Source organism: Arachis ipaensis, chromosome B4, assembly GCF_059453495.1.
Source record: "Arachis ipaensis isolate K30076 ecotype BB chromosome B4, ASM5945349v1, whole genome shotgun sequence".
In the NCBI taxonomy this organism is placed as follows: Eukaryota; Viridiplantae; Streptophyta; class Magnoliopsida; order Fabales; family Fabaceae; genus Arachis; species Arachis ipaensis.
This window is the reverse complement of record NC_142439.1, coordinates 144,000,350-144,025,559: the sequence shown is the minus strand read 5'-3', so window position 1 is coordinate 144,025,559 and position 25,210 is coordinate 144,000,350. Positions and strand designations below refer to the sequence as shown.

At 35.2% G+C, this 25,210-nt stretch overlaps 3 protein-coding genes and 1 pseudogene across 3 annotated transcripts; 1 reads left to right on the top strand and 3 right to left on the bottom strand.

The window, feature by feature from the left end:
- Positions 1-1,183: 1,183 nt before the first annotated feature.
- LOC107635425 (receptor-like protein EIX2) lies at positions 1,184-5,537 on the bottom strand. Its single transcript, XM_016338898.3, has 2 exons — positions 2,294-5,537; positions 1,184-1,620 (listed from the first exon to the last, which is right to left on the bottom strand). Exon 1 carries the CDS (start codon positions 5,392-5,394, stop codon positions 2,296-2,298), a length of 3,099 nt encoding a protein of 1,032 aa, XP_016194384.1. The 5' UTR covers positions 5,395-5,537; the 3' UTR covers positions 1,184-1,620; positions 2,294-2,295.
- Positions 5,538-6,672: 1,135 nt separating this feature from the next.
- On the top strand, positions 6,673-8,470 carry LOC107635422 (malonyl-CoA:anthocyanidin 5-O-glucoside-6''-O-malonyltransferase). The gene has a single exon (XM_016338896.3). It carries the CDS (start codon positions 6,951-6,953, stop codon positions 8,319-8,321), a length of 1,371 nt encoding a protein of 456 aa, XP_016194382.1. The 5' UTR covers positions 6,673-6,950; the 3' UTR covers positions 8,322-8,470.
- Positions 8,471-10,138: 1,668 nt separating this feature from the next.
- On the bottom strand, positions 10,139-14,378 carry LOC110265876 (uncharacterized). Its single transcript, XM_088485546.1, has 5 exons — positions 14,026-14,378; positions 12,318-13,872; positions 11,167-11,758; positions 10,484-11,085; positions 10,139-10,405 (listed from the first exon to the last, which is right to left on the bottom strand). The coding sequence occupies exons 1-5, from the start codon at positions 14,376-14,378 to the stop codon at positions 10,229-10,231; spliced, it is 3,279 nt and encodes a 1,092-aa protein (XP_088341672.1). The 3' UTR covers positions 10,139-10,228.
- Positions 14,379-23,158: 8,780 nt separating this feature from the next.
- Positions 23,159-24,740, bottom strand: LOC107635424 (malonyl-CoA:anthocyanidin 5-O-glucoside-6''-O-malonyltransferase pseudogene; annotated as a pseudogene).
- Positions 24,741-25,210: the final 470 nt, after the last annotated feature.

Here is a 25,210-nt window from a genome sequence, read left to right as displayed (position 1 = left end):
CTGGGCATATCTAGAAAAATGGCCAGGGGATTCATGGACAAGGTTAAAGTTCAGTCACAAGCTGAAGTTGGACTCTATTTGCAACAACGCATGTGAAGTATTTAACTCAAAGATAAAGGAAGCACGAGGAAAGCCAATCATCACACTGCTCGAGAAAATCAGAATGTTTGTAATGCGCACAATGGCTAAGAATAAGGTGAAGCTGGAAAATCACGTGGGAATACTACCACCAGTTATCAAAAGTAGGCTTGAGAAGGTTAGGAAGGAGTCTAAAAACTGATATCCAATTTGGGCTGGTGATAATGGTTATGAGAAATTCGAAGTGCATGGTCATCCTACAAACCATGTTGTTGATTTGAGAAAAAGACTCTGCACTTGATGTTCTTGTCCAGTTCCTGGTTGAAGAGGAGTGGCTCGAACTCCCTACTGCGTGACTAGCACCACCCATCATTTGTCACAAGAAGAAGAAGAAAGAAGACAGAAGTGGAAGAAGAAGATGAAGAAGATAAGGTTCACATTGAGTTTAGAGTTTATAAATGGGAGTAGGGACTATATTGGAGCAAATTCACCAAATGTCCACATCATATAGCCGTTTCCACATTCACCGTGGCAGCTACTTGCCAGATCAGCACTCCGATTTGCTGACTCAGGCTGGAAATAGGCTTGGAGATTTTTATGGTGCTCGGAGTTCAATTTCGAAGACCAAAATGGTGCAATTAGAAACTCAGGAGTGAAATTGGTGCAGGAGCCCAATCTGAGAGGCCATTTTGGAGATTTAATCGTAATTTACAACTACTTATTTAATAACAAACTTGCGTTGCATAACCTAATTGCAGTCTAGCTATGGATAAGAAAATAGATTATTTAAAAGAAATTTTTATTAATTTATTTGTCAATATAAAAATAACTATAGATGCAGGGAATTATGTATTATCACTATATCAACAAAAATAAGTAAATAATTACTTTTCAAAATTTATTTAGATAGTTAAATAGTTAATTGAAAAATTAAATTAAATATTTTGTACTATTAATCTATCAAGCTAGATCTAATTTAAATTGCAACATATATTGGACTTTCTAAATTTTTTCGAAGACTAGTACTTGATATATTTACTTTTAAATATTCAAGTTTTAAGTAGACTAGCCCATTATTAGTAGTGATGAAATGACAGTATAGCCATTATAAAATAAGAAAAATACTATTTATACACCAAAATAAATATGGTAGCTCAGCCTAATAGATTTGTTAAGCAGGAACTGAACAAAAACTGAACTACCACAAATCCACAAGCACTTCCATAATAAGTAATAACTAACACTTCATATCGTCCCTGGAAATAAATTACAGCAATAAAACAAGGCCAAGTTTCACAATCACACCCATTACCCATATAACAAATGTTATGCAATACAGGTGAAATATGAAAAAGCATCCTCTTCCACACTCCACTCTGCAGCTACAGCAGAAAACCTAAAGAGGGCTAAAATATACAAACATAACACTTATTATATTAACAGCATCACTAACAAATGGATCCACATGCATGAAGATTCTGGCTGTATCACAAACAAAGCTCTTTTAATTTTCAACACAAGATACTGTGTACTCTCTTTTGCCTGAAAGATATAACAAAGTTACATATTAGGTAATATTCAAAATACATAGTGTCAAACAGCAGAATTGCAGAAATATATATTTAACATAAAATGCAAATCATATCCCATACACATACATATATATATTATTAACACAAGAACAACTTCACAAGATTGGAGTTGTATGTGTAAGAAAGTATATGTATATATAAAGCCAAAATATATAATAAAAAGTCTGCATGTATAAAAACTAAAAAGTGAGAGCAGTAATGATCCATATATAAATATCCAATTCAAAAAATCAGAAAGTATAAACAGAGTGATATGAAAAAGCATCCTCTCCGAATTTCATCAAACCGCACCAACAAATCTATAACAAATGGAAATCCTTAGCATACATGATACTTATTTTCAACAACCTTACTGAATTATGCACTTATCTCACTCCAAATGGATAACCATAGAAACCTTCCTTGCATCACACTAATGTCCAATTTAAAGTTTCCACTATAAAAAACGTACAGTTAACATTTTAGTAGTACAATATCTTGTTTCATTTACATAATGTGCTAAAAAATAGAGCAGATATTAGTTTTGTTGATATGCCGATATTTTCAATATAACAACTATATAATTGAATGGAAGTAGTATCTCAATAAAAATATAAACCAGAAGAAATAGAAACGGTACGTACCTTCATACTTGAGATATGATCCTTTTTAATTTGGCCACCTTAATTGCTACAAATACATAGAGCTTGTCATAGACATCACTCAATAACTTGAAATAGGCATATCTCCAAGATTTCTTCAAAATCAACGAGAAGCAAACTCCCCAAAATGCCATGACAAATCCAACAGCCATAGCAATGTAGAACCCCTCGGTTACAAATTGTTCATCATCACCATAAGCATCATGTTCACTGATCTGGTGACCATGTATGGGACAAGTTTTGTTGAGAGGAGCACCACAAAGTTTTGGATTTCCTGCATAAGCAGAGGCATCCCTAGTTTGGAGTTGTGTGCCAAGTGGGATTTCTCCAGATAAATCATTGTATGACAAGTCAAGAACACTGAGACGGTCTATCTGAGCAAGTTGTGAAGGAATTCTTCCTGACAAATGATTTCTGGATAGATCAAGAAAATCTATTGACTTCAGCTGTCCAACAGTCGGAGGAATGTGTCCACTAAACAAGTTTCTTGAAAGATTTAAAGAAACCAAGCCAATAAGACTCATCATCTCAGTTGGTATATCCCCTGTTAACCTGTTGCTGGAGAAATCAATACTTATCAACAATCCAAGGGTGCTTCCATATTTTGACATTTTCCCTTTCCATGTCAGTGATGCGCTATCATTATAAACTCCGGAAACTCCACGTACAGCATAACTACGGGAATAAACACTAGTGTCAAATTCATAATGATAGTCATCAGAATTTGCTTGATTGGCCATAGCAGACAGATTACTTATGCATTTAGGTATACTGCCAGACAGAATATTCAGAGAGAGGTCCAAGACACGGATTTCATCGAGATTGCACATGCTAAATGGAATGTTTCCATGAAACCTATTGGAATGTAAGCTAAGTACAAGTAGCTTTGAAATATTATCCCCAATCCAGGTTGGTATTCTTCCTGACAACTTATTATGTGCAGCATCAAAAACTTGCAGTTGTGTACAATTATTCAGGGATGATGGTATCTCTCCTGAAAAATTATTCCCTTCTAAATGTATTGACTTGATATTTCTTAATGATCCCAGAGACTTTGGCATGTTTCCATAAAAATGATTATCAGACAAATCCAGGACGACCAATGATTCGAAACCCATCCAACAATCCGGAAGTTCTCCTCTAAGGTAGTTGTTTGACAAATCCATAAATCTTGTGTATTTGGACGAGTTTGCACATAAAAGAGGATTTGCAGTTGAAAATCTATTATTGGACAAAAAAACTTCTGAAGCAGTTGAAAGGAATGCTGGAATTGGACCTTCAAATAAATTGGAGCTCAAGTCAATGGTTTGAAATTCAATATTTCCTCTGTGATGGTTGCCTTCAATTTTTCCTCTAATATGATTGTGAGAAAGATTCAAACTCCATATCCGGAAAAAGCCTTCCCAAAACCAATTAGGAACTGGGCTAGATAATTGAGCTTGTGAAATATCCAATTGCTGAACATGCATTTGAGTCTGAAGCCATTTTGGAAAGTTAGGTCCCAAATTGCAAGAAGCCAAGTTAGCCTCACTTAAATTGAAAGGGGGAACCCATTCGACACTAACATTGAAAGCAAATGCATTATGAGACAAATCCAAAGACTCAAGATTTGAAAGCCTTGAAAAGTGAGCTTCAGATATCAAACCATGCAATAAGTTATTTGCAAGGCTTAACTCAAATAAGTTGGATAGTTGTCCAATACCTTCATGTATGCTTCCATTTAATTTGTTGTTATCAACTCCTAATGCTCCCAAAGATGAAAGATGTGAGAGGTCAGGCACCATCCCTGTAATTTCATTCCATCCCAAATCCAAGATTTCTAAGGGTTTGTGAGCACAACGAGAAAATACTTGAATAAATTCTTGAAATTCCCCTGTAAACTTGTTCCTGGATAGGTCTAGTTTTGCCAAATTGCAACTATGAAACAAGGATACAGGTATTTGGCCTTTGAGCCGATTATTTGAAAGATTTAACTCCTCAAGGAGGCTCAAGTTCCCAAATGTTCCTGGTATGGTTCCTGATAAACCATTATCATTCATTCTGAGAATAACAAGGCTACTAGTGGAATTCATTAACCATGGAAATATGAAGGATGCATCCCTTAAAGAGTTGTAAGAGATATCCACATATGAGAGAGAAGTGGAGAAATTAGCAGGGGATGCAAGTGATGAAGTGGACACGGAATCAATAAGATTGCAACGACCCAAGTTTAAATATTGAAGATGAGAAAGGCTACTCACTTGTTGCTGCCAATTGCTGGCACTACTGAGATTCACCCAAGGAAGCGAAAGATACCTCAGGGTTGAAAGTTCAGATAGCCATTGTAAGTCAGAACTCAACAACGCCTTATCATTGCCATAGGGACTGAGGTCAAGAAATTGTAAACAAGAAAGGTTTCTGAAATGATGAGGAATGGTTCCAGTGAATGCATTTCCATGTAGATCAAGATGTTCTAAGGATAAGAGATTTCCAAGCTGAGGAGGCAGTGTTCCATTGAATTTATTAAGACTAAGATCCAAATATGTCAAGGATGACATATTTGTGAGTTGAAGAGGGAATCCTCCAACCAAATTACTGGAACTAAGATCAAGGTACACTAAATGGGAGAGATTTCCCAATTGAGGAGGTATGTTTCCACCGAAATAACAACGAGAGAGATTGAGGTGTGTCAAAAAGGTTAAAGAGCCAATAAAAGGAGGGAGGGATGGGGTGTGAGTAAAACGATTACCACTAAGGTCCAAATACTTCAAATGATGTAACTCACTGAGTGATGGGCTTATGGAGCCAAGAGTGTGATAACCATGGAGATGAAGCATGAGAACATGGCCAGTTACATTGCTGCACTTGACGCCTTCCCAGTTGCAACACTCCTGCTGCTGCTCCCCATCTCCCCATGAAGACAGCCAATCATCATCATCATGGGTGACATTGAAGCCACGTTTGAGAGAAAGCAGAGCTTGCCTTTCACTCTCAATGCACTTCCCACTTGCCACCACCACTGCACTCCTCGTCCATGCAAGTACCTGCACCATCAACACCACATAAACTACACCAAAGCTCCTCGAATTCGAATTCATCGTCATGATTGGAAGCAGAGAATATCAGAAGTTGTTGTATCATATGATATGTTTGGTCAAGATTCAACAAGCTCAGGACATTATGAATTAATAAGCAACTGATAGAAATTAGACTGATCAATGCGTAGGTTATAATCACAAAAAATAAATAATGACGACAGGGAATTCAACAGAGACTAATTCAAACCAAAGATAATGTATTATATATTCATGTGGAACGGGACATACATAACAATACATAACTTGTCAAGTCTGTGACAAATGCTAGCTTCCAATCACTCAACTTTGTCTATACTCATGACCTCATGAACCATTGACTTAACAAGTCAACAGATGTAAACTACTTTAATGTTTATTATGAAATAAAAAAAATAATTAGAGATAGTTCCGTTGGCTTATTGCTCTAAATTAATTTTTTGTGCAGTTAAACTGAAGAATTCCACGGATGGAATCAAAATTCAAAAAAAAGCTTACTAGTATGAGGAGGTCTGGCTAATTTATGGAGGTTGCATTATGTAAGAGAGTCAACAGCAAACATATATTGTTAGAGGAATGTTTGGGTGAGTGTAGCAGTGAAGGTAAACATTATATGAGTTTGTTTTATATGGAAGCATATGCATAAGGAAATTTATATATATGTCAAAGACTAGTCCAAAATTAAAGACGTGAAGAATGGAGTTGAATTCATCAACGCGTTTTAACACTACTAAAACAAAATAATACAAATTCATCAATGTTAAGTTTAAGTAAGCAAGAAATAGTAATAAAAAACAGCAACAGTTGGTGAACGACTGAATAAAGATTAGAGTATTATGTTAATTAAGTAGTCCAAATAGTGCAGTGAACAGATTGAGATGAATGAAGTTGATCAACGCGTTTTATTGACATGAAACTATGAAAGATATTGGGCCATATTTCACGTAATGGAAATGTTATTGTTCTTTAGTTTCACAAATTATATATACTTTTAGATACTTAAGCTTTGAACATTCTCTTCAAATTTAATTTAGCCATCTCAATGGCTGCCAATGCCAATACATAAAACTTGTCATAGACTCATAGGTGTCACCCAATCACCAGGGCAATGTAAAACAAGGTAAATTCTATAAATAGTTTATAACTTAAAACAAGGTAATTTACAAAGTTAGAAGGAAAATAAAATGCAGAGAAAAGAAGAAAGAATAAGATTTGTCATAATTATTTTATAAAAAAGTCGGTCGACAAACTTTAGTTCTCAAAATTTGTAGGGAACTTGTGTAATAATCCCAATAATCTGGTCCAACAAAAGCAGAAGGAAATTTTTTGTCACGTATGATCTTTGCCACACAACAATTTGGTTAAGGAAACAAGAAATTGAGTATCTAAAATTAGAGATAACTTGGCTAGAAGACTCCAATATTAAAGAGGAAGTAGGTAAGACGTTCAGTTAGAAGAAAACCATTTTATATTGTGGCGTGAAACTGAAACATATGTCGTGAGAAACGTGTTTAGGCAATTTTTACTCCTTAAAATTGAGGTTTTTGTATTCACATCACCTATCTCTGTTTCTTTCCCCTTTCACCATGAAAACTCCACAAGTGTTCAAGGCATCACCATCTTCATTGGGACCACAAAACTTGTTACATTCATCTTCCACTTCTCTTCCTCTAACCTTTTTTGACATATTATGGCTAAGGTTGCCACCAGTTCAGCGAGTTTTCTTCTATGAATTCCCCCACCAACCCTCACTCTTCTATGATACCATTCTTCCCAAACTCAAACACTCTCTTTCTCTTGCACTTGCTTACTATTTTCCCCTTGCTGGAACCCTCACCTGGCCTCATGATTCCAACAAACCCATCATCACCTACAACGTTGGTGACACTCTCTCACTTATTGTAGCTGAATCTGATGCTGATTTCAACCATCTTTCAGGAACTGACCTTTGTGAAGCCTCAGAGGTTCACCATCTTGTTCCTGAATTGACCATTTCAGATGATCAAGCCACTGTCTTGGCCTTGCAAGTTACACTTTTTCCAAACCATGGATTCTCCATTGGAGTCACATCACACCATGCTGTTCTTGATGGAAAAACCTCAACATCCTTCATCAAATCTTGGGCTTATCTCTGCAACAAGCTAGGAGATTCATCATCATCACCTTGTGATTTGCCTCCTGAATTGAGTCCTTTCTTTGACAGAGAAATTGTGGGAGATCCCAAAGGAGTTGAAGCAAGATATCTGAGTGATTGGTTAAAGCAAGGTGGACCCAACAACAGAAGCCTCAAGGTTTGGAATCTTCAAGTTCCACAAGATTCAGTAAGGGGTTTGTTCAAATTGTCTAGATCAAACATTGAGAAGCTCAAGAACTTTGTAGCTTCAAGACAGAAAGGGAATAGCAATCTTCACTTGTCAAGTTTTGTTGTATCTCTTGCATATGCTTGGGTTTGCAAGATGAAAGCTGAAGAAACTAAGAGCAAGAAAGTTGGTATGGCTATAAATGTTGATTGCAGGAACCGATTAGATCCACCTCTTCCACCAACATACTTTGGAAACTGCATCGGTGCAAGAATTGCATTTGCTGAAACAAGAAAATTCTTGGATGAAGATGGTGGAGTAGTTGTGGCTGTGGAATCACTGAGTTCTGCTTTGGAGACACTGAAGGATGGGGTTCTGAATGAAGCTGAGACTTGGTCATCACTTTTGCTTGATGGGCTGCACAGTGATGAAGAAATGAAGCTTACTGGTGCTGCTGGCACACCAAGGTTTGAGGTTTATGGAAGTGATTTTGGATGGGGAAGACCAAAGAAAGTGGAAATGGTGTCTATTGACAGAACTGGTGCAATTTCTCTCTCAGATAGCAGAGATGGTGATGGTTTTGAGGTTGGTTTTGTGTCCAGTAAACCTTCAATGGAAGCATTTGCTTCCATCTTTGCCAAGGGTCTTCTTCTTTGAGCTGAGTAATGATAAATCATAAATGTGTGTATAACACAAAAATGTTTTGTTCCTATTCACAAGTTTGGTTGTTCCTGATTTGTCATTTTTTTTATCATGAATTCTTGTTTGGGATATCGCGTACTGGGATTAACGTTTGGATGTTGCTATATATGTGTTTTTTTAGATTTTATTTTAATCAAAATTGGATATAATGTTAATAATGTAATTTGTATTTGGATATATTTGTTTGTCAAAAAGGATTTTTAAAAAATGAATATAAAAATTGCGTTGGAACGTAAAATTGTTAAACAGATTCTAATTTATATCATTTTTTATATTAAATTTGTAATTTAGTTTTACCAATAAAGTGAAATATTATTTTAAGCAAAATTATATTATTTTATTCAGTTATTTATATTAATATATCGTTTAAAAACCTAAGTCTTGTGCATAAGAAGTGTTCAAATTTTACAGTAATTTTAATCCAAACCAACAATTAAAAAGTCATTTTCATACTATTAAAAAAAATTAATAAATAAAAGTGAATAAAGATAAAAACAATATTGATTTTCTAATTTTATTTATTATGAATAACAACTGAGAGATGCCGAAGTAATAAAAGTCGAGTAAATACCCATAGTAGTCCCTGAGATTCACGCAATTACTCATAGTAATCCCTAAGATTTCGAATTCCCTATTGTAGTCCTCCAGATAGAGCTCCGAGCACTCAAACTAGTCCCTGGCCATATTTCAGGTGATGACTCATCACCGGAACGCTGACGTGGCCTAAGATTGCCACGCTAGACTGCTGCCAACGGCTAGCTGAGCTGGCTAAGTTCCAATTTTTACCCAGATTGGTCCCTCGTAGTATAATTAACCCTAAATCCCCAAATTCTCATACACCTCCACTCTTTGTCTTGTTCACCTCTTCTTCTTCCTCTTCCATACACTTGTTCCTGTTCATGCACTCTCATCCGGGGCTGCTACTGATGTCGATGATTGGTGGAGGTAGCACTGGAGGTGGAAGCTCTGTTCGTTCCCCATCTAGCTGGAATCGGAGTAGAACGCAAACGAAGAGCAGAAGATCGGCGCCGCCAGAATGGTGCGGCTGTGGCTGTAGGCCAGTTCTCAGATGGTCTGGCACAGATTCGAATCCGAACAAACCGTTCTATGGCTGCCCCAATTATAGTGTAGGTTAGAGTAATCACTTTTGTTGCTGTTATTCTCCTCCCCTGACTGTTCTTGTGTTGTTATGCCTCCCATGACTGTTCTTGTGCTGTTCCTCTCCAAACTTTGATCCTTTATTGGTTGCAGACAAGTGGGAAGAGATGGTGCGGGCTTTTTGTGTGGGCAGATTCTGTGAATGAGGAACAGGTTGAAAAGTCAGAATCGTGTGGTGATGAAGTGAAGATCAACGTTGATTGGAGGCTTCGAAGGTTGGAGGAGGATGTCCAGATGCAAAAAGTGATGACCCAGTTGTTAGTGTTAGGTGTGTGTGTGTATTGACAGTGTTGTTGGTGATCCTGTATTGTAAATGATGAATGAATTGGTGGTTTTGGGTTCCTTGTTATCAACATTTGTAAAAATCTGCTTCTTGATGGAATGAAAAGTGTTATTAACTATGAAATTGTTGTTAATTTAAATTCCATTGTGTATGAAAAAAAATAAAGAAACTGCTTCTTGAATGGTAAAGCACATAGCATAGCATATTAACATAAATTCCATTGTCTATCAAGAAACAATAAAAGTTGACTGTAAAAGGCAGCCTAGAAACCATGTTGCTGCTATCAATAGTTTCATCAAAAGCAAGGCCAAGGCATACCAAAAAGGCCTTTGCATCACAGTTTACCATCTAGTCATTATACGATGGAAAATACTAATAACAAAACACAAAACAGAAACTCCTAAGTACATATATCTAGTATTCAATTCTTCTTTCTTGGAGGCCTAAATCCTGGCGTTGGGATGAACTGCATCAAGTTGGCAAACTTTGAAGATGTTGCTGAAGATGCACCCTGCAAGGGATTCACTGTTGGTGCGGTTGGCTGATTAGAGGATCGTCTTCGTGGTGACAGCTTGGAAGGTCTTTTCGGTGCAGGATCCTATAGGAGAAATAAGTGGCATTAACTACTATTTATGCATGGAAATAACAACATACTCAAATGTAAAATTTTAGTTACCTTTTCAGAATCCTCTTGCTCAGAAGCAGAAGGCTGAGTTAATTCGATCTCCTGGGGATTGCTTCCCAAATCTGCTTGGCCAGACACGTCTTGGGGCTGATGAACCGGCTTCTCAGGCACAGTATGAACTTCATCATTTTTCTTCTTCTCAGCTGCCTTGGCGGCAGCGGCAGCGGCTGCTGCTGCAGCAGCAGCAGTAGCAGCATCAGCATCTTTTTTCTTTTTGCAGCCTCTCTTTGTATGCCCCTTATCACCACAGTAACTGCATGTAAATGCACCCAGCTGTCTCTTTAGGTGTACACCATCTGCAGTGTTGCCTGAGAGTTTTGGGTCAACTTTAGGCTTCTTAGTTCCAGAAGCACTCTTCTCGTCCGCATCCATCCTCCGCTTCATCTTTAGTTTTCCAGGTTTTGTCTTGATTTTAGGGGCATGTGGCCTGTTACAGTCCTCTGCTTTTTCCCACAGTGGTTGACCCGGAATTGGATTAATGTGGTGGTTATAAGTTTCCTTGTATGAGTCCATGGTCAGCCATCTGTGACAGAAGTCTTCTGGCTGTTTGTTCACACGAGACAGGGCAGCACAAGCGTGCACACACGGGATACCTGCAGGTGCCAAACAGTGAGAGGAACCATGATAATAGTTATGGCTGAAGAAAGTAAAATGCATAAACACAATTAACTTACCCGTTAGCATCCAAAATTGGCATGTGCACAGTCTCTTTCCTATGTCCACAACATGGTTGGTTGGATGTCCGTGCACCTCAAATTTTTCGTATCCGTTATCCCCAGTCCAAATAGGCTTCCAATGCTTGGATTCTTTCCTCACCTTTTCCAGCCTGCTCTTTATAACAGGTGTGAGCTTCCCAGTGTGATTCTGCAGCTTCACCTTGTTTTTCGCTATGGTTCGCATAACAAACATCCTTACCTCCTCCAGAAATGTTATGATGGGTTTGGCTCGTGCATCCTTGATCTTAGCATTGAACACTTCGCAGGCGTTGTTACAGATGCTATCCAATTTCGGCTTATGGCTGAATAAGCTTCTGGTCCAAGCATCCATTGGCCACTTCTCTAAGTATGCCCAGGCATCCTCATTTAACCGTTTGATCTTCTCCATTCCATCCCTGAATTCTTGGTATGTTGTTGCCCTTGCACATTCCCACAGAAGTCCCCTTAGCTGTAAGTCCTTCCAGTTCTTGTTGAAATTTTTCCATAAATGCCAGACGCAGAAACGGTGATGCACATCAGGCATCACCGCCTTCACTGCTGATATCAGTCCCTGCCAGATTCAGTAAATGTTAGACACATAATCGTCCCTGACATTATAATCGTTACACATAATAGTCCCTAACATTTAATTAACATCCCCATAATAGTCCCTATAATTGAGGGTCGTGACCCATAAAGGTCCCTAACGTTTAATAGAACAACTCGATTAATGACAAAACCAGTAATTACAAGTTCTCTATAAGATGCACTACAAGCATAATGAAAGCACAATTCTTCAAGCAAGCATAACAGCACACCTAATAAGTAACCATGAAGATCCAATCATCTCACAGTCTATGCAGATAAGCAAAACAGCAAAATTCTTAACAAAATAAATAACCATCATACTCAAATGGAAGCTACAATTATTCAAGTAAGCATAACAGCAGAAATCTAAATTCCCTTATAACTAACCACCAAAATCCAATAATCCAATGATCAAAAGTCTTACACTAAAAGCTAACCAGCCAAATCTAATGAAAGCACAATCATTCACAGAAAGCATAACGAAACAATTCTTAATATAAGATCACATAAAATCAAATAGAGACATTCAAATTAAGTCACACCTTTTGCATATCCGATATGAAGCACCAGTCATGCTCTTTATAATGACCCAAGTCCTGATGAAGTAGCTCGAGAAACCATCTCCATGTCTCTGTATTCTCCACTCTGACAATAGCCCAGGCTATGACATAGATATGATGATTAGCATCTAACCCCACGGCTGACAAAATCTGTCCACCAAACCGGGTCTTCAGGAAAGCACCATCCAAACCTATCAATGGACGGCAACCAGCCTTGAACCCATTTTTGCAGCCACTTAAGCATATATACATTCTATCAAAGGTAACTTCACCATCTGGTTGGAGGGTGGTGCATATTTGTATAGTGGAACCGGGATTAGTCTTCAACAGCGTCATACCATAATCCCTAACCATCCTATATTGTTCTTTCTCATCCCCATACACTACACTTCTTGCATCCATTAATGCCCTGGATATTGAGTTTTTATTCAGAGCCAAGTCAAACCGTGTCTTGAAGTAAGTTGTAGCCTCGCAGTGTCTAAAATTTGGATACTTTCTCACCTTCTTCACAAGCTTGCTGCATACCCAATTCCTGTTGGCAACCCTATTCTTGTCCTCTCTTGGGCAAGTGTGGTCATCATTGAATGTCTTAATTTGCCAACATGTGTCTTCATGGTCTCTTGATGCATAAGCCACCCATGGGCACTCTTTCACCTTACACACCGCCCTGCACCTAATGTTATCATTTTTCACTATCTTTATGCTCCTTCCCTCTTGGATTGTATATTCTCTCACAGCTTCTCTAAATTCCCATTTAGTTCTGAACTTCATGCCTACCTCAAGGTGCAGCTCTCCAAACCTTGCACCCTCCCTAAACAGCGGACTTGCCTCTTCAGATTCATTTCCTTCCTCCAGCTCATCTTCTGAGTTTGGAGGCGTCTTCATCTCCTCCGAGTGCCAAGAATTGGTGCCATCTGAGTCAACACCTGGGTCTAGGCCATCCTCTACCCCTTCATGAACACAACCCACAAACCCAAGGTCAACCTCAGCGTCGCTCACCTCCTCAACCAAACCATCGTCTTCATGTAATATCTTCTCCTTCCCTTTACCTAGTGGACTAATATTTCTCTTACCCACCGTAGCATGTATCATGTTTCTCCTAATCCTACTCCCAGTTTTAGGATCATTCCCTGTAGCCTCAGATTCAGAGGAACTACCCTCATCCGGACCTGGCTTGAACATGCTATCCTCTTCACTATCAGAGGAATCAGAAGATACATCAAATGGAACTTCATTGTTAAACACTTTGCTAGTAAATCCTCTAGCAGCAGACCGTGTGCAGGGTCTCCTGGAAATACTTGGTCTCTTGGACAGTTTCTGCTTCTTGCTCCTATCTGATTTGGTGTTCTGACTGGATTTCGTGGGCTGGCTGATTTTGGTGGGCTTGGTGAGCTGGGTGGGCTTCGTGAGCTTGGTGGGCTTGGTGGGCTTGGTGGGCTTGGTGACTTTTGGGGAGTTGTTCTTCTTCACAGGTTTGGTTGTCTTGGAAGGATTGGCAGTTTTTGAGTGTGATGGTTGTGATTGCCGTGGAGATGTTCTGTTTTTTTTGGGACTGGATTTGCAAGAAGTGTTGGGTACAACCTTAGGGATAGGAGGAGCAACTATGATTGCATGAGTCTCTGTAACTGGGGGACTCACATCAGTATCTGTACCTGCATTACATCCCTCTCCACCATGATCATCCAAGTACACAACTGTGTTATCTCCCTCTAACACCTCCGGCACTGACACTGTATGCTCGAAATATATATCAATCAATCCCTCATTTGTCCTAGCACAATTCACCATGTCTCTTATCTCTTTGTCACTGTTTACATTTCTCAACCCCTTCTCCAAACATTTTCCAGGAACATGCCACCAGCACTGTTTAATGTCATTGTACCCAAGCTCCCTATGGTAGTTCCTTATGTAGAACACATCCAGAGTATCAGTGTCTAGATCACCTAAACAAGCCTTATTGTCTGGAGAATATATCATAATTCCTTCTGCATTTTTTTTGAAGTCACCCCCATGATGAAACATGATGTCCAACTTCTCCTCCATCTGCAAGAAATTTAAAATTTTTACAATACATAGGGAGAATTTGAAAGCCTATTCATGCATTAAAAAGGAAAAATAATCACCACAAGAAAACTTTTTTTTCCAAACCTCCATACTAATCCCTGTTTCTTCCCTGTTTCATTGGTATTACAGCAACCCCACAAACCCCAACCAACATTCAAACCCTAGACACTACAATGACACCAAAACTCCAGAACCTCAACAACACTGACCAATGCTATCATCAAACAACACTGTATTCAAAATGCAAACTTAAAAAAAAAAAGGTTACCTTAAGTCCGATCACAACGTCAGAACCTCGTCTTTGTGGTGAACGAAGGGAAGGGAAGAGCAACAACAACTTCTGATCAGATGACTTCTTCTCTCAAATTTTTGTTAACCCAGCACATACAACCCTACGGCTACGCCATTGTTGGGGAGATGAAGAAGAACTCAGAAGGTGGAAGAAGAAGAGACGAAGTGTTTGTGTTGGTGGAGAAAACTGTTTTTCATATTAAGTAACAACTATACGGCGTCGTTTTTGGCTTTCAAGGGCGCCAAACCCAAAACGACGTCGTTTTGGACATGTCCCACGTGGCAATCTTAGGCCACGTCAGCGTTCCGGTGATGAGTCATCACCTGAAATATGGCCAGGGACTAGTTTGAGTGCTCGGAGCTCTATCTGGAGGACTACAATAGGGAATTCGAAATCTTAGGGATTACTATGAGTAATTGCGTGAATCTCAGGGACTACTATGGGTATTTACTCAATAAAAGTCTGATGAAAACTTTTGAACGAATAAACATCTAAACATCTATTTTAGGTCGTTCAAAAAATCAAAAGCATACTTGAAGAAATTGATTAGCCAAATAGGTACATTATGATGCTTTTACCAATCTGCTACTATTTTGTAAATTTATTATCGAATTGTCATCCTTTTCAATTAATTTGTACACTTATTATCATATAAGAAGTAGTTTAATATCACGACATAGAACCAAGTGAAGATGCTGAAATCAGTGATAACGTAATACAAACTTTTTCTTAGGTAGCGTTTAGTAGAGAGATAAAGATAAAAAGATTGAAATTGAAAAACAAAAATTAAAAGATAGAAATTAAAACAAAAATAAAATTTTAATTTAATTTGTATAAAAAATAAAATTAAAATTAATTAATTAAAATAAAAATATTTTAAATATAAAATAATATTAAAATTTCAGTCTTTACCTTTAAAAATTTTAGTCTCTTATATCTTTACTTTTTAAAAGTACTAAAATATTAAAATTTTAAAGACAAAAACAAATTTTAATACTAATTTTTAAACTAATAAACATAATATTAAATTTTAGTTTTTTCGTCTCTATCTTAATATTTTAAAATAAACGCTGCCTTAGTAATTTTTTTTTTTAAGACACCAGCCGATTGTGTCTCTGAGCCAACATTGAAAGAAAAAATTAGATGTAACTAAGACGACAAAGTGACATCTGTATAAATAATTAAAACAAATGGTAAGGTAATAAATTTAACAGATAATGGCAAACTAAAAAAGTCGTACATGATTGAGCAAAGTAGAATAGTGATGAGTAGACATTTAATGGCAACTTTAACTTATCAAATGCTACTTTACCAAAATTTATGTGGCTTTATTATAAGGCTAATTTTATAGTATTTATGAGTTAGTGTATATATTTTATTTTATTTATTATTTTAATAAATTTTAATTTTTTTAAAATTATTTATTTTTATATTTTAAAATTAAATATTAATTTTAATTTTTTTAATAAATAAATATTATTTTTTAGACACCATAGCATTTGTCTTATTATAATAATAGTTCTAAACTTCTGATGACTTTCTGTTTTTCTTTTATTTAAGTTTCAGACTCTTTTCTTTTACTGTCCCTTGATCTTCTATTTTTATTTTCTTGTTCTTGCTTTTAATATTGGTCCTATCCACCAAGGCACTTATGCTATTATCTAATGATGACGATGATTTGTGGACAATAGGCAAAGATTAGAGACATTTGTTTCGATCTAAATTCAAGAAGTTTTGAACCCTCGTGATCTCTTTGAAATCATGTTGATATTAGTTTTTCTACTAATATTACTTCGGAAATTTTTATATCTTGATATAGCACGCACAAAAAAAGACAAAAAAAAAAAAAAAACGCGCACAAAAAGTTAATAATAATAAAACAAAAATAATAGAGGGTAGGGTCACTCAACAATTGACATTAATAATTGGAGTAATCTAAAAGTCAATGTGTGCCCCGTATTTTCTCAGCGGGATCCATGCATGTGAGATATAAGGATTATTGACGCACTGTCCTAATCAGTGGATTAAGTTCCATATATTATATGTGGTTATAACTTATTTAAAATTTCGAACTGAATATTTGTGATGACAGACAAGAAAATTGTATACTTCAAATTTTAAATACTCATTATTTTTTTTACATAATTGTCACTTTTCATTTTTTTTAATTAATTAATTTTTATAATTATTTAATACATCAAGTATTTAATAAATAAAAATATGTAAAAAATTCCTTATTTAGTTATTTTTAAAAGAAAGGAATATGGTGTTTATTGTTTAGAATTCTAGAGCTCCACACGAGGCAAAGTATAAAATAATATAAAATATTGAGTATATATTTATTTTGGTTCTTAAAGAATTTTAGACTGGACAATTTAGTCCCCAACTAAAATTAGTTACTCGATTGGTCCCTAACAATTAACTCCGTTAGTCACTTAGGTAGCGTTTGTTTTGAAGTACTGAGACAGAGAATGAGAGACTGAAACTCAATATCATGTTTGTTGGTTCAGAGACTGGTACTAAAATTTCTGTCTCTGTCCCTAAAATTTCAGTATTTCAGTACCTCCAAAAAGTAGGGACACAGGGGACTAAAATTTTAGAGATGGAGACTGAAACTTTAATAACATTTTATATCTAAAATATCTTCATTTCAATTAATTAATTCCTATTTTATCCTTTGTACAAATTAAATTAGAGTTTCATTCTTATTTCAATTTCTGTCTCCCACTTTACACCAAACAGAATACTGAATTTTATTTCAATCTCTGTCTCTCAGTCTCAGTCTTTCCATCTCTGTCTCTCCACAAACGCTACCTTAGGTCCTTTACTCCGTTAATTCTAATTAACGGAGGACAAAATAGTCCTTGACAACTCTAACAGGGGACAAAATAGTCATTGATCTCCTCTGTTCGGAAACGACACTGTTCTCTCCCAATTTTCGTCATATCTCGCATAACACTAACAGTCTAGCACTGTAACTTCAAACTACACAATGCACACTCTATAAATTTAATATTTACAAGGAAAAAAAATCCTCAACTTGTTCTCAACTAATTCATACTCAGAAAACTAATGCATATGTCTCTCAACTAGTTGTCGTCTTCGATGGATCCCATGAATCTAGACAGCAAGTCTGATTTGTTAAGACTCGTCGTTGTCGTTGCCATCTCCCTCCTCCTCTGCCCTAACATCTCCATGACCACATTGTCCACCACTCCGATCGCTTCCTTCAGCTTCTTCTCCGAACCAATATTCAGTAATCGCTTCAGTTTCTATATGAGCGGCAACGGTGACATTGCTCGTTGTAATAGCTTGGATGCGAGGTCGAAACTGTCTGCTAACTTGGACTTCAGAAAAGAAGGAATGAAGCACTCGGTGTCTATTTTAAATGAGAATTTACATATGATGTCGAAGAAAAATCTTCTCATGATGTCCTAATGTCCAACAATCTATATTGCTTGCCGGAGAGTGGAGAAAATGTGTGCCCTTGGAGTAATTGTGGAACTTGGTCTTGAGGATGTCGTGGACGTTGTCGGAGTTGGAGGTGATGTTATTAAAGATGTGGAAGTGGATGCTTTTGGTAGGTGAAGTGTAGAGGAGGTGGATGTACCAGTCACAAAGATTTAGGAAGTGTGTGGTCTATGACATGTTGAGGTAGGTGCGACACGTGTGACAATTACACCATAGCTTAATTTTGGAGCTAAAGAGGATGAAGGAAAAGATAGAAAAGAAGAATGTGAATGTGAAGAAGGAGAGTATGAATGTTAGGGTTATGCGAGATATGATAAAAATTGGAGAAGAACAATGTCGTTTTTGAATAAAGGGGTCAGAGATCATTTTGTTCATTGTTAGAGTTGTCAGGGATCATTTTGTCCTATGTTAGAGTTTTCAGGGACCATTTTGTCTTCGGTTAGAATTGACGGAACCAAAGACCTAAGGTAGCGGAGACATGGACAACACTTGTTTAAAAAGTGTTTGGAAGCAGAGACATGGACAGTGGACATATTGTCTCCGAGACAGTTTTTTATACTTTTGTGTCCACTCTTTCACGAAGGACAATGATGGACACGGGATTTGGAAGAGTGGACACAGACAATTTTATAAATTTTGTTTTCCTTTTTTTCCACTATTACCCCTTCTTATCTTTCCTATTGCGTTGTTCAGAGATACTTTTTTCTTCTTGTTCTTCCTCTATCTCTTTCTTTTCCAGGTACTCTCTCCTTTCTGTAGAATTTTTTATTGGGGGTAGATAATTCTTTTCTTTTTATCGTTTTACTTCAATACCATTTTAACCTTATATTATATTATTTGATTTGTAATAAAAATAATAACAAAAATAATTAATCTTAAAATTTTTGAAAGATAAATATTAGCAAAAGTAAAATTAATCTTTTAAAATGCTAAAAAATAATTTATAAATTGTAATTGATTTTATATAATTTAAAGAAAAATCAGTTTTTTATAAAGAAAAATCAGTTTTTAGATAAAAAAAAATAGTTTTTTTTAAATAAAAATAGATTTTTATATGCAAAAACTAATTGTTTTTTCATGTAAAAATGGATTTTTTTTTTAAATTAATTTTTTATTTAAAATTAATTTGGCTTATTAACTTAAACAAAATTTTTTATTAATCAAACTCAAATTTATTTTTTTGTTAATCTTAACCATATGTATTCTTACATATTAATAATAAATTTTAAAATAAAATAATTATATTTATAAATTTTATTTTAATATAAATACTAATATATTTTTTATTAAAATTTTTTGTCTCTTCAAATATTTTTTTTAAGTTCCGTCTGTACTCCTACGTACTCTCATTTTTTATTAAATTAATTTGTATTGATGTAGAAAATTTGGAATCACAGGACTATTTTAGTCATTTCATATAATATTTTAGTCTTGTCCATGTGTATCCAAACATAATACTAGACATTACATTAGTGTCTTATCCATCGTATCCAAACACAATACATAAAAGATAATTTTTAGTGTCTCCGTCCTATTGTCTCCATTTCAGTGTCATGTTCTGTCCTGTCTCTAAAAATAAACACAGCCTAAGTGACTGACAGAATTAATTGTTAGAGGTCAATCGAATAATTAATTTTAGTTAAAGACTAAAATGTCTGATTTAAAATTCTTTGAGAAACAAAATAAGTATATACTGTAAAATGTTATATGGCTAACTGGTGATGAGCACGTAACCAGAAATCATTGAAATAATTTTTAAAAATGTTGTATACTAAAAATCAGACATTAAATTAAATATTATTTATATAACATACATATATATATATAATAATAATAATAATAATAATAATAATAATAATAACTAATTAGTAATTAATTTTTAATATACATATAAGATTATTTAGGGGTGTGCTACACATCCATATAACCATGTAACCAAGTTGGCCGAAACCCAAATAGAGTCACGCGCATTAATGATTAGTGAAAACACGCACCCAAAAATTTTTCGTTACTTCGCGCTCATTATGAAAAAACGTTACTTCTTCCTCAACACAAAACCGCTCATTCTCTTCGAATATCTCTCAAAATCACTCAAACTTCAGTCACGTTTTCTGCGAAAATCACTACTAGAGAAGAATCGCGAGAAGATTTGGCAAGAAACAACCAGAAACGAACGAAAACAGCAACAGAGATTCGCCTTCCTCCTCCTCCTCATTCTCCTCCTTCTTTTTCGAGTTCCTTCTTCTTCACGTGTTTTCTCCTTATCTTCATTCTTTTGATGTTATTGCTGCTGTATTTTTTTTTTTTTTATCTTTTTCTCTTTCTCTCCCTGGTGAAGAAGCAGTAGAAGGTGAGGAGGAAGAATTTTGAATTGTGCAGAACAGAAATAAACTGAAATGACCAACTCCACTGAATTGAAACATTTTTCATGTGCTGAATAAAACGTCATAAACATTTAATCATCAAGAAAAATATTTCTACATGCACAGGGACTCAATTGAACACACTAACAATTAAGTAAATCAAAATGAGCAACTCCACTGAATCGAACAACATTCATGTGCTGAATAAAACGTCATAAACATTCAATCATCAAGAATAGCATTTTTCATACAAAAGAAGTTAACTGAACACATAACGATCAGGTGAATTGAAATGGTCAACACCACTGAACCGAACACAAATCATGTGCTGAATAAACATGATAAGCATTCAATCAGTAAAAAAAATATTTCTGCACGCACAAGGACTCAACTGAACACATTAACAATCAAGTAATGAGCAACTCCACTTAATCAAGCAAAATGTTGGTGTTGTTGGTGATGATTATAACGAAAGAAGAAGAACCTACATGCGCGAATTTGAAAGAAGAAGGAGAAGGAGGAAGAGGAGGAGAAATACTATTCTTATTGATTGAAAGTTGATCACCATTTATTCACCACATGAACATTGTTCGGTTCGGTGGCTTTTGTGATTTTGATTCACCAGATGAATGTTATTCGGTTCGGTGGCCTCTTTTTACTTTATTCAGTGTTTAAGATTATTGTGATAGCATGCAACAATCATTTCCTAGCTGTCTCAACGTAATAACCTCATTCCACTGATTTGAAATTGAATCATTCATTGTTTCCATTCTTATTATGTTGAATTCAATGCAGATCAATAATGAAGAATGCGAGCAGAGAAGAAAAACGCGAATAGAAGAGAACGGCGAATTTTATTAGGTTGAAGAAGAAGAAAAACGAAAACGCGAGAAGAGAACAAGGTTTACGTTGAGAAAGGTTTATCACGCAACATAAAGTTTACGTTATATACGTTATATATGAGGCGCGTCTAATTGAAGTTACTTGGATAACTTAGATGAATACATGGATGTAGAGCTTTTCCCTATTATTTATAACTCTTCGAAATGAGAAAAACTAACATAGCAGATAAGAAACCATCATCAAATATGACTACTGCTAAGTGCTAATTTGTCAAATTAATAATTTCAAGTCAGTGAATTATAATTTAAATGACATAATTTCTCCATTTTTACCTAAAGATTTTGAGTTGGAGCCTCACTTCTCACTTTAAAAAAAATTAATAACTCCAAATAATAACTGCAAAATAACATTGTATTCTCCTAGTGAACGATGAAGAATATTTAAAAATAAAAAATACATATCAAACTTCTTCTTATTTCTATAAAATATAGAGAATAGTAGATATTATAAAACCCATAAATTTAATTTTTATAAAAAGAGGATACCTAAAATGCCAAAATCTATACCTTGAATCTAAAATTTTGGGTTCGAATATATATTGTTTCGCTCTTTTTAAGCCTGTCCGAAAAATATTACTATACACTTAAATATACAGGTGAGTTGTAGACCCCATTATTAATATTGGTCCCGCATGCACACAAACCTCAAGATTCAAGATATTGGCCGAGTAAAAGTGAATTGCATCTTGTATCTTTCTTTAAGAGGTAGATGACACATTAGTTTTTCTAGAAATATTATTTAGTTCGAAAGTTTCTATGTTGAACTGTTGATGAAGCCGTACCAAAAAGAATATGGAATAATAGATCAACTAAAAGATTTTGCAATAAGAGAGAGTCGTCACTCACTCGGTATCAATAATTATTGGAGGGAACTCAACTAATAGCCAGATATTGTGAAGGGGCCGTATGTATCCAAGAGAGCCAGATTTGTAGTTTTGAAAAGTATTCAAGTTATAAATACTTTTCAAAGCATTTAAAAGTGTACTTTTTAAAATTAATATATATTTATTAAAATTTAAATGTCTAATATAGTTATTATATCTTAATAAATATTTCAACGCAAATTAATCTTAATTAATTATTATTAATCATATATGACTAAAACTTTTTCATATATATCTATTATGATTATTTTAATTAGATTTTAAAAAATATTTTATTAAATACAAATATTATTATTTATATTTATAAAAAATTATTTAATTTATTAATTATAAATGCACAATTTCTAAAGTGTTACCTTTCAAAAAGTAATTTTAATAAACTACTACCAACAAGTTAAAATTTTACTGAACTGAACCTAACAACATCACCTTAGCTTTCATAAGTTATTATGAAAAATAAAAATATTATTTGTATATTAAAATTAATTATTAAAATTAGTTATTAATGTATTTGTGTGTAAATATATATATGTTATTTAGTTTATTTTCAATATGTATGTATTTATATTTTTATATATTTTATACCAATAACTAATTTTAACGTATACATAGCATAGTTGTATGAAATATTATGGGTATATAGTGAATCAAAATATTATGGGTAGCATTCACCTTTTAGATAATAGGTGCAAATAAATAACATATTACAAATTGAAAAAATATAGGTACCAACATATTATTTGTTAATTTATTGTCAACAATAATTAATTATTATATTTTAAACACATATATAAAGAAACACATCTAGAAAATATATCTATAAAGATATTTTTATTAAACACAGTCATAAAAAATATATTTTTATTAGACACATCCACAAAGACACTTCCATTAAACACAATTATAAATAAAAGTTGGTAGAAGTCGGTAGAAATGCTAACGTAGGCGGAATTGTCACAAATTTTATTGCAAGAAGAAGATAAATAGAAGAAAGAATTGAAGACAATAGTAAAACATTTAAAATTATGCAAGTCCTTGGAGAAAGAGAGAAGCAAAGGTATCCATGGATTCTTTGTTGGACACCAAACCAATCTCAACACCATCACCATTGCTGCTATCTGAGAAACAAAATGCACCAGTTCTATCAATAGACACCATCTCCACCTTCTTTGGCTTTCCCCACCCAAAATCATTGCCATAAACCTCAAACTTTGGTGTCCCAGCAGCACTCATAAACTTATCATCATGCAAACCATCATGCAAAAGTGATGACCAATTCTCTGCACCACTCAGCACACCATCCTTCAAAGTCTCCAATGCATTACTCAGTGATTCAACGGCAACAACTATTCCATCTTCACCCAACAATCCTTTTGTTTCAGCAACCGCTAATCTTGCACCAATACAGTTTCCAAAGTAAGTTGGAGGAAGAGGAGGATCCAATCTTGATCTGCAATCAACGTTCAAACCCACAAAGACTCTGTTGGTGTTAACCTTCTCAGCTTTAGCTTTGCAAACAATAGCATATGCAAGAGATATCACAAAACTTGACAGGTGAAGATCATTCATAGTCTCTTTCTTCTTTGACACCACTAATTTTCTGAGGCTTTCAATGTTTGATCTAGATAAATGGAACAAACCCCTTATTGAATCTTGTGGACCTTGAAGATTCCAAACCTTGAGGCTTCTGTTGTTGGGTCCACCTTGCTTTAACCAATCACTCAGATATTTTGCTTCAACTCCTTTGGGATCTTCCACAATTTCTCTGTCCAAGAAAGGACTCAGTTCAGGAGGCAAATCACAAGGTGATGATGATGAATCTCCTAGCTTGTTGCAGAGATAAGCCCAAGATTTGATGAAGGATGTTGAGGTTTTTCCATCAAGAACAGCATGGTGTGATGTGATTCCAATGGAGAAGCCATGGTTTGGAAAAAGGGTAACTTGTAAGGCCAAGACAGTGGCTTGATCATCAGAAATGGACAATTCAGGAACAAGATGGTGAACCTCTGAGGCTTCACAAAGGTCAGATCCTGAAAGATGGTTGAAATCAGCATCAGATTCAGCTACAATAAGTGAGAGAGTGTCACCAACGTTGTAGATGATGATGGGTTTGTTGGAATCATGAGGCCAGGTGAGGATTCCAGCAAGAGGGAAATAGTAAGCAAGTGCAAGAGAAAGAGAGTGTTTGAGTTTGGGAAGAATGGTATCATAGAAGAGTGAGGGTTGGTGAGGGAATTCATAGAAGAAAACTCGCTGAACTGGTGGCAACCTTAGCCATAGTATGTCAAAGAAGGTTAGAGGAAGAGAAGTTGAAGAAGGTAACGAATTTTGTGATCCCAATGAAGAGGGAGATACCTTGAACAATTGTACAGTTTTCATGGCCTCTTGCTGTTATGCTTGTTGCTTTCAGATCAAGCAACCATATGTAGATACTTATAAGGTGCATAAATTTTAGTTAAAAAAAAAAAAACAAATTTTAGTTGAGTAACACAGAATATAAATTTAATAACAAAAGTTATTTTAAATTGCACAAATTTATTAGTTGAAGAATACCAAAATAATGAGAGTCAATTAATTCTTAATGAGGGAGACAATGGATTATTTGTACAATGTGTACAATGAGCTATTGAGTTACAAAATGAACATCCTATACTATCTAGAATAACCATTCGAGTACTAGCGATAATAAACATCTTCCTTCCCAAAATCTTAAACTAATTTTGGGGTTCACCAAGAATCGAACTCTTAGACCTTTCGGATCTAGCACTCTAATACCATGTCATGATACCACTCATCCCAAAAGCTTTAACTGATAGAAAAAGGTAACACTAATGATTATATCTCTAATACTCCGTAAACCTCCATTGTACACATTGTATATATATTCTATTGGTTCCTC